Below are 10,821 nucleotides of genomic sequence, written 5' to 3'. Positions count from 1 at the left end.
ATTCAACAGTTAAGTTAAACTCATTTTACTTTTTGATTTACTAACCTCAAAAAGAAAATGAAGAAAAAAGGTTGTAAAATGTATATTGATGTTCACTCTATTCTGGTATTTAAGATAAAACCATGTTTCATCTAATAATAAAACACTAAAAAAAGAAAAAGAAAACTTCAGACTTTATTGTTTTTATAGAATTTTCAAATAATTTTAAGTGAAGGTTCTAGGCATCCTTGGATGTGCTGAAACACACCAAAAGCAGGGTAGGATGATAAAACAAATATATAAATAAAAAAATCTGGTGTCGTGCATGTCTCACTTAACTTTTACAAACCACCCCAAATTTCGTGGAAACTATTGAAGTTAGTACTATTTTTTTTTTTTTTTAAAAAAGATCTTAATACTAGAGAAGGCGAAAATTATAAACAAAAATTGTAGGAAGATAGTCTGGGTTGCGGTCAATAAAGGTATCAAAATAATAAAAGAAAACTATTTATAGTTAACCAACATTTCACCCAACTTCGCAGGGCTGTTGGATGGTAGTACAAAGAAAAACTCAAGAACTTCGTATTTTAGGATATCTCTAGGTGGGACGAATATAAATTTTGGAAGATTGTTGAGTGACCATATGTAATATAAAAAAGTAAGATGGGTCGTGTAAACATTATATTTAATGTTTACAATGCATCTTTAATTTTTTTATTTACCTGTCACCTTATCTTACCTTTATTACTTTATAATTAACTTTTTTACTAGATAAATTTAAACACCTTTGTACCTATATTCAATATATACATACATAATTTAATTAAAAGAAAGGAATAAATTAACAAAATCTAAAAACAGAAAATATATTTAAATATATTTATTTATTAACAGTAAAAATATAATAAAAATATATACAAATACAAAGTAACCCGATATCATTATAGAGGTAAAAATGCTAATTACTTAACAATTACCATGTCTTATGTTTATATTTATTTTGTCATTGTCTTGACACAACGATGTGTTTTGGCATCATAACAATATATTATTACAATCTACGTTGGTATGGTTCCATCTGTATGACGGATCATATGTTTTTTCAAATTTTGAGCAGTAACACATTTATAGTCACAATGAGGACAGTGGTGAGGCTTCTCACCAGTATGACGGGCCATAATATGTTTTTTCATCTCTTGAAGTCTAACAGATTTGTACCCACAATGAGGACAGTGATGAGGCTTCTCACCAGTATGACGGGCCATTATATGTTTTTTCAACTCTTGAGATCTAACAGATGTAAAGTCGCACTGAGAACATTGATGAGGCTTTTCACCGGTATGATGGGCCATTATATGGTTTTTTAAATCTTGAGATCTAACACATTTATAGTCACAATGAGAACACTGATAAGGCCTCTCGCCTGTATGACGGACCATTATATGAGTTTTCATACTCCTAAGTTGTACAGATTTATAATCACAATGAGGACATTGAAGAGGCTTTTCACCTGTGTGATGGGACATTATATGTTTTTTCAAATAATGAGATGAAACGGTTTTATAATCGCAATCAGGACAGTGATGAGGCTTCTCACCTGTGTGATGAGACATAATATGGTTTCTCAAATTTTTGGATTCAACTGTTTTAAAGCTACAATGAGGGCAGTGATGAGGCATTTCACCTGTATGATGGACCATTATATGACTTTTCAAATATTGAGATTTGGTAAATTTATTTTCACAGTATGGACATTGAAAGGACTTTTCTCCTGAATGACGGGCCACTATATGATATTTCATATTATCAGGGCGTGCTGATTTATAATCACAATGAGGACAGTGATGAGGCTTCTCATTTGTATGACGTGCCATTATATGACTTTTCATGCTTCTAGGTTGTGCTGTTTTATATTCACAATGAGGACATTGAAGAGGCTTCTCACCTGTATGACGGGCCATAATATGATTTTTCATATTATCAGTACGATCTGATTTATAATCACAATGAGGGCAGTGATAGTTCTTCTCACTATCCTTGACATCTATAAACAATAAATTACCATTTAAAATATTTATTTATAATAATGAATAAAACAAAACTATTCATTTAATCTATAATAAATATTTTATTATTTTTTTAAATTTAAAAAAACTATTAATAACTTCTTAAAGTTTTGCAGCTTGACCATTTTTTAGTAAAAGAAATAGTGATACACCTAATAAATATTTTAAAATGAAAATTATAGAAAAATGAAGATATTTGGTTTTCTTTCAAGACTGAGGTTGTAATTATCATGATATTGAGTCTTAAAAATCATGATAATCACAGAACCCATTTTACGCCAAACTGTTTTAGAGTTGACCAACCAATTTCTACTCGGAAATATTTTACATCATAACGAATTAAATGTTGTCATTAGAAAAAAAATATTGATTTTTTTAATCAAATGAAACCGCTGATTTGATTTTAATAAGTTACAAGAAAAAAGAGAAAGTAAAAAGGAAACAAACAAAAATTCAAATAATGCTTCCCAAAAAAGAAGCACGTTGATATGAATGAACATTCCACGTATTTCTTCCAGAAATACTTCAAATAACCTCATTCTTTTCATACTTTGTAATAATGCTCTTTATTGAGATGCTTCCTCCACTTGCCAAGTGTTATGTCCTTGGGGTATTTTAAAAAGAAATATAATAAAACTTAATAAAAAAAAATTAAAATTCAAGAACATTTAAATTACTATTAAATGATTTATAAGAGATATAGTTCATTAGATAACTTAAAGCCTACAAAATACGATTTAATGTGTATATCACAGTCAAAGCTGAATATTAGGTTAATCAACCTTCACTAAAATAATCAGTGAAAGTTAAGCGTAACCACATCTGATCAGCTTTCACTAGTGAAGGTTAACATCTAATGAGCACACTTATTGACTGTTACCTTCTGCAGGCTCTCTCAGGATTAACAGTGACTGCATTATCTCAGAAATACTGATAGTCAACTATGACTAGTAAATGTTAACCATTCTAGAAACATTAACTGTCACCGTAACACATACAAATTTTTACAACATAAGGAATGAAACCTGATTGAAACACATATTATATCACATGCGAGAATACGAGGAAAAGATGGTTGGGGGGTGCGGTAAAATATAATGCAAATAGATTGAAATAACTTATTTAATCGTGCCAACGTTTGCCAGAATTTCTAGCCTTTATCAGGGCTACGAACAAAGAACGAGATAACAACCAACGAATACAAAAAATAAAATATAAACGGAATGAAATAAAGTAAATAATTGTACAGAATGAAATTAATAAAATTAAAGTGATGAAAGAAGTGGAAAATAAAATGTAATATAGGTAATTAAATAAGTAAGTAAAAATAACATAATTAAGGAAATAAAATAAAAATTTGAAGTTATATAATGCAAAGAAATATTAATATTTTAGTTTATTAATAATTTATGAATTAAAATTATGGAAAGAAAAAATAAAATTAAGAGAAAGATTTTTTTAACATATATTTTCTTTCTCCTATATATAAATTTTATTTTCCCCTTCTTTCATCACTTTAATATTATTAATTTCATTCTGTACAAATATGTATTTTATATCATTCTGTTTATATTTTATTTTTTATTCTTTGTATTCATTGGTTGTTATCTTGTTCTTTGTTCTTAGTCCTGATGGAGGCTAGAAATTCTGGCCAAAATGTTGGCACGATTAAATAAGTTATTTCAATTTATTTTTATCATATTTTGACTGCACCCCCAACCATTTTCTTCTTAAATAAGTCATCCACGGTCAACTATCTCTCATGTTAATACATCCAAGAATAATTTAAAAAAAAAAAAAGTGGACTTTGTATGAAAGGAAAAACTTACAAGTTGGATCAATTTCAACAGTCATTTCTTCTTTAACAGAGGCATTCCAGCTACTTGTGCCTAAAAAAGTACAATAATGATAAAAAAAAAAACTACTTTTTTTATAAGCACTAAAATCATAAAAATTGAAGCAAAATTCATAAGTGAAAACAGCAATAATAATGTTTTGTCCCTGTGGTGAAGGTGTTAATAGCATCTCAAAACAAAATTTTGGTAAACAATTTAAATAAAGAATATCAAGAATTAATCAAAAGTCTTTCAATATTTCAATTTAGTTCCCCCTGAAATTCTTTATTAAAACTTTGAAATATAATAACACTTTTAAAAATTTATATGTAACATTCAGAAAGATTAAAAAGGAAAAACTTACAAGTTGGATCAATTTCAACAGTCATTTCTTCTTTAACAGAAGCATTCCAGTCACTTGTACCTGAAAAAAAGTAACAAATAAATAAGTAATAAATGATAAATATATGGTTTATGGCATGTAATATATCTTCACCTCCCTGTAAATTCGTGCTGATGAATTTAGAACTTTACTTATGACATAAATGAAACTACTCTTGTGAGTTAAATGGGCTTACATTTTTTTGTGGACTAATAAAAAATTGTTTAATAAAAGAGCTCTGAAGATTTGTAAAGGTACAAAAAAACTTATACGTAGAGTTATGTTTATGTTACTTAAGTTTCAGCTGAATTTATACGTAGATTGATTGGCACACATGGGTCACCACAATAGTTGTCATAATAAAAAAGGTATTTGGCTAAATATTACGCTGTATAATGCTTACTTAAATTAAAATAAAAGAAAAATTAATACAAAAAGAAAAAAATTTTCCAAGGGAGTTCCTGCAGTGGTAGTGTTAGCAGCATCTCGAAACAACATATTGGTAAACATAATTTAAATAAATAATAAACAACATTAAGAAGTAATCAAAAGTCTTACAATAGTTCAATTTAAATCCCCCATGAAATTCTTTATTAAAAAGTTTGTAACATAAATTTAAACACAATATTCAGAAAGATTAAAAAGGAAAAACTTACAAGTTGGATCAATTTCGACAGTCATTTCTTCTTTAACGGGAGCATTCCAGCTACTTGTACCTGAAAAAGTAAAATAATGATAAAAAATAAATGAATCATTCAAAGATAAACAAGTAGCTAAAGCAAATCAATATAATTTTGTTTTGGTTTTTCACCAACAAAAATGAAATAATACTCTAGAAAGGAAAAAAAAATTCAAATAAGTACATATTTTAACATCTTCAGAACCTACAAAGAAGGCAATGAAAAAGTCCGAGAGTGAAGCACAATAGTTGAAGAACATTAAGATTAAACAGGTCAGAGACGGGCACAAATTAGCTATAGATAAAACTTTGTCATGGATGCAATCCTTATTCATGAATGAACCATTAATAGGTATCATATCCATGACAATTTCACCTATAGCTAATTTTTGCCCAATTCCGAAACAGGTAAAGATAAATAGTATCCAATTCTTTGAATACCAGTTTATCCAATCAGATATAATAAAATAGGTAAAACTCACCTTCTTCTGGAAGAAATATTTCTTCTTGTTTAACCTCAGCAAGGCCACCTTTTAACATATGGATAATAAATAACAGAAGCCAATAAAGAAAGCATTTAAACTTAAATTTAATAAGAAAATACGAATTCAACATCTAAGACAAATAATTCTTTTAATATTTTTACTACCTACAGCCATAAATTAAACTTAATTAAGACAATAATTTTATATTCCTCTTATTATCATCTCCAAATATTTTTATTATCCTCTTTCCCCCTGTTTGTTATCATTTTATCACTACATTCATATTTTTTTTTCTCATTTCAATACTTTATTACTTATATTTAATAGTTTTACTTACTCCACTTTAGCTTTTAATTATATTTTATTCACTTTTATTTATTTAACTATTCACTTTCACATTTACTACTTTGTATCTATATTGTATTTATAATATTATCTTAATGTATCTTTTTTTTTTTTATAGTTAACTTTCGCTTCACATTGTTTCAATTAATTTATTTTGTCATGACTATTACGATTATCAATGTAGATAAAATATTATTATTAAGATCAATACAGAAAACATTAATTATAATTATCTAATTATTTTGTATGTTTAGGTTTACACTACTATATTTAATAGTCTTTTCTTACTTCTTTTACATTTATTGTATTATATCAATATTGTCTTCATTGTATTATCTTAACTATATTTAACTATAATTAGTTACGTATTTTATCATTTAATTTATATTTACATTGCCTACATTATATCTTTGATGCGCAGTCATAAGGGCTTAAGTCACTTTTTGAGCATTTGGAGATTATGTCGTACTATTATCCAAATTAGAGCTACAGTTTGGTATTAAGGTCTTTATGCTTCAGATGGACTTACTACATATTGTTTTATAAAAATAACAATTACAAATATATCAATAATTGGTTTTACATAATGTTTTGAACTTTGTTTTAGCTCTCCTGAAAAATTCATATTTTCTACTTAAGCCCTTATGACCGCACATCAAATATATAATTTTTATAGTTATTATTATTATTATCATATTTGTATATATTTTTCTTGTATTTCACATATATGTAAAACTGTTTTTAACGATCATTTCCCCTCCACTCTTTCTGTACACTTCCACTTTTACGTTAACCGTTCAATACATTTTCAACTCAACAGGTGGGTGGTTATTATTTGGTCTTGATTTATTTATTATTATCATTTTTTATTTATTCTTTCTTGACCTTTATTTATTCTCAACTTACTTCCTTAATTTTCCCGTGTTATAGCATTTTTGTTTTTAATTCTCTCATATCTACTTATCTATTTTTAAATGTTATTACATTCCCTGTTCATTTTAAATCTAATAGATTTTGCTATTTATTGATTTTTTTATATATATGCTTATCATTGTACATCTTGCTGATTTTTAGAAATAAATAAGGAACCTTCAATTTATATTTTGTTCATGGTAACTACTTGTTATTGGTAATACAACTACTCCCAATATTTACAAATATACATATACAATTACAAATATCTTGGAAAATAAAATGTTGACTGTTACCATGAACAGAGAAGAGACATTGGAAATTGGACAATTAAATGTGAATATTGAGAAAAATATAAATAATTGAGCGAAGAAAATATTATTTTGAGGATAAAAGAAAGTGTATATATTTTATTTGTAAAAAGTTATCATTTATTTCACAAGTCTAAATTAAGAATCATTTACAATTTATTAAGATTATTAGATGTTTTAATTAGCATATTAATCCATCACGTTGATAAATACCATTTATTTAATAATTTGTATGTAAAATGAATATTTCATAATTCAAAGTTATAGATTTTAGGATGATTTTTGTTTCCGGGATAATGCAATCTAGATAAAACAAGCTCCAATTGCAATGCACTTGTAATTAGCGATATACACCAGCAATAAGAAATTGTAAAACTTGTTATTTTACATATATGAAGTGGATTAAGTTTTAAAAACTTATAAACTAATTGGCATTACTTTTTGGACGTAAAGAGACAGAAAAATAATTATTGCAAAAAAAAAAAAAAAAAAGGAGGACTTTCATTTGTTTTGGTTTTTAGCAGATTCCAGGCACTGATAAAGCGGATCTAGTTAGTTGCTTCTTAGAAAACATGAAGGCAAGATATGAGTGGATCTGGCCAGAAAAAGTTAACGACATGCCACTATCTTGCCTTATTTGACAATATCTCATAGTATTTGGTCCTCTCAACTAGGAGACATAAAAAATATATACTACCTCATATGTTGAATACAGCATTACAGTATTTTAAAATATTGATCAACTCTAGTGAGAATAAATATGTACTTAGCACGCCTTTGTGACCATGTAACTTACTCGTACTGATACTGGTATTTGGTGGGGGGAACAAGTCCGGCAAATGGGCCTAGTGGTCCTTTTTGCCAACCCTTGGCGGCTACCTGAGTTGCTGCCACGTACTAACCAAGGTGGGAGTGTCAAGATTTATTCTTCAGGATTGCCAAAAAATGAATATTAACTGCCCCTGGTGGGAATCGAACCCACAACGTTCCGAACCAAGTACACTGGGACCTGCGCCCCAACCCACATGGCCGTCACGTCTCTAAGCATAGAACTTAGTAGTATATAATACTTACTTTATTATAAAATATGTTGATATTTATTAGAACTAAATTTTCTTTAAGATATTTAAAACAAAGATTACATTAGGTTAATATTTTATTTACCATAATCAATCCTCGGTTCCTTTTCTTCTTTGATAACAATCATGGATGCTGTAACATGTTCCAAAAATCAATTAATTTAAAATGTCAACCAACATACACTGATGACTTTATTCCTTTATCTTATGCTTAGGAAAATTTGTAAATGGTACAAAAAAATATTCATCACTAAGAAAATAAATAAGCTTTATGAATAAATAAGAAAAAATTATTTATGAATGAAGGAGAAGATAGGAAAGATCTAATAAATAAATCCAAACAAATGAAGAATAATTAATGCTATCAATAAATATTATTGCTATGACAACAAGTCTACTGAAATGTGTACAATAGTTCTAACCTTCAACAGGGATGTTTACTTCTTCATTCACAGTAGACTGGTCATCTACTAACATAAAAACAATAATAATTAAAAAAAAAAAAAGTGAATAAAAAGAAATACAATGAAGTTAACATAATAATAAATATGAAAAATTATTTATTCATTTTCAGAAACAAAAAAGATTCAATAAACAAATAAATAATTTTAAAAAAATTAATAAATAAACAGATAAATATTAATAAATCCTTACACAGAAAGAATAATTGAAGGGGTAAGTGGAGGAAGAAGGAGTATAACATTTTTTGATTTTTTTAATCTTTAGTGCGAATGAAGGGACTAGGTGACTATCTAGCTATTGTGAGATAGTTCACCTCAAAATCTAATTTACAACTGAGATAGCTAGATGTAGAAGGGGCTACGTACGCTTAACAACGTAACAAGCTCCAACAAAATAAAATTGAACTTTGTTTTCCTAAAATTTACTATTTATAACACAGCCCCTTCATCCACTAACCCCAACAATTACTGCAATCAATAATAAACTTTGCTGTGACATCAAGCCAACTAAAATGTTTATAAGATGAATAGTTCTAACCTTCGTCTGGGATGTGTACTTCTTCATTCACAGGAGAATGGTCATCTATCAACAAGAAAACAATAACAAAAAAATTAATAAATAAGCGAATAAAATGAAATACCAAAAAAAATTAACAAAATCATGAATATGAATAATTATTCATTTCTATTCAAGAATAATTTAAAATATTCTTCAAAGTTAAAATTTTATCTTGTCCAATACTATAAATACCAAATAAATGTCCAACCTGGCCATTCTCAAGGAGAATCTTAGCTAAAAATTCACAACCTCACATTTAACTATTAAAACTGTTTGCAGCTTATTCAGTAATTCATTTTAAAAAAATTCATGTATCAGCAAATTGCATACATTGCTTGCTATGTACTGCCTTGAGATTTAATCGGGATGCCAGGATAATCGCTGAAGGCGATTAGATTAATTAAGTTAATTAATTAATTATATATTGAGTCCTAAAAAACTATTATTATAATTTGATTCTTTTCCAAAGGCTATTTGTGTGTTATGTTTGTAATGATTCAAATAAACGGTTGCCATGAAATATCGATTATTACATTATTACTTATTGTTTAATTTATAGCTGCTGATGTCGTGGGATGTAGTTTCGTAGGTGTCGTCTTGTTCGTAAGGGATGTCCAGGTCTCTTGGCCCTTCTTACGACTGCGTCTGGTCAAAGTGCATCTTGCTCCACTCCGGCTTCTGCTGCTGTATCAAGCCTGGTCCTGTCTCGTCTAAGCGCCCTAATCCTTTTCTCCCATTTCCCTTTTGGGGCGTTACCTTATTTTTGAATCTCATTTTTCATTGGCCATCAGTGACCGAACGCTCCCGAGGTAAGCGTCCCCCTACTCAGGCCCGAGAGTGGGTGAGAAAGTTTGACAAGTCCAGGAAGGGCCTGCACCTGCTTAATTTGATTCCGGTCCCTCGTCAAACCTGTCATTTTTGCTACAACACTTAAAAGTTAGCCAATCTAATTTTCTCAGGAGACTCTGGTAATGTGGCAAACTTAACACAGATGCTTTCATATCCGAGGACGCCCTAAAAGATTCGTAGAAGGATACCCTGACCAGGTATAGAGGCAGATGACAAACACCTTAATAAAACCCAGGATTGTCAAAAGGTCAATACATATCAACATATATTCAGTGGCATAAGTGAATAAATGATAATAGTCGTCATAATAAAAAAATAGATATTTAAATTTTATTTAGCTAAATATTACATTTTATTTACTATAAAATCCTTATTTAAATTAAAAGAAAAGAAAATATCAACAAAAAAGAAATCATGTTTTTAAGTGGTTTTCCCGAGATCCCCCCCCCCCCGTGGTCAAGGTATTAAATATATTTCAAACCACTAAATAGACATTTCAGCAGTTACCTAATATTTTGAACTCAAACTTCAATAGTATTGTTATTACTGCATAGTTTGTACAAATATCTTTATATAAAATAAATTTCCATTGAATAATTTATAACAAGATCATATAAATTTAAAAGTTTTCTTACCATAATATATCGGGTCACTTTTTTCTGTCTTGATAAAAATTGTCGGAACTGCAATAAAACCAAAGAATAATTAAACATTTTATTTTATTTAGTGACTTTACTAATTCAATTATGAAACCATATGACTCATTAATCATTATTTATGAAATGAAACGAATGAAAAAATAACTTTATTCTGGGACATATGTCCCCTAAGAATAAATACATGGTTGATATAGTGAGATTTTTATCTGGCGAGCGTTTA

The 10,821-nt window shown here is 28.4% G+C and overlaps 1 protein-coding gene across 3 annotated transcripts in view; it reads right to left on the bottom strand.

The window, feature by feature from the left end:
- Nucleotides 1-839: 839 nt before the first annotated feature.
- Nucleotides 840-10,821, bottom strand: part of LOC106689885 (zinc finger autosomal protein) — a 15,442-nt gene continuing 5,460 nt past the window's right edge. Inside the window, exons 3-11 of one of the 3 annotated variants that reach the window (XM_014435094.3) lie at nucleotides 10,578-10,625; nucleotides 9,073-9,117; nucleotides 8,496-8,543; nucleotides 8,159-8,206; nucleotides 5,424-5,471; nucleotides 4,919-4,978; nucleotides 4,245-4,304; nucleotides 3,875-3,934; nucleotides 840-2,023 (exon numbers count right to left, since the gene is read on the bottom strand). In XM_014435094.3, coding sequence (XP_014290580.1) covers nucleotides 1,038-2,023; nucleotides 3,875-3,934; nucleotides 4,245-4,304; nucleotides 4,919-4,978; nucleotides 5,424-5,471; nucleotides 8,159-8,206; nucleotides 8,496-8,543; nucleotides 9,073-9,117; nucleotides 10,578-10,625 — 1,403 coding nt within the window. In that variant the 3' untranslated portion in view covers nucleotides 840-1,037. The remainder of the gene's footprint in view (nucleotides 2,024-3,874; nucleotides 3,935-4,244; nucleotides 4,305-4,918; nucleotides 4,979-5,423; nucleotides 5,472-8,158; nucleotides 8,207-8,495; nucleotides 8,544-9,072; nucleotides 9,118-10,577; nucleotides 10,626-10,821) is intronic. The other 2 variants (XM_014435100.3, XM_067051914.1) reach the window with 2 other exon arrangements.

This window comes from Halyomorpha halys, unplaced genomic scaffold (genome assembly GCF_000696795.3).
Source record: "Halyomorpha halys isolate HHAL.00 unplaced genomic scaffold, Hhal_1.1 Scaffold47.1, whole genome shotgun sequence".
NCBI lineage: Eukaryota > Metazoa > Arthropoda > Insecta > Hemiptera > Pentatomidae > Halyomorpha > Halyomorpha halys.
The sequence above is the reverse complement of the archived record's forward strand: the minus strand, read 5'-3'. Positions and strand labels throughout refer to the sequence as shown.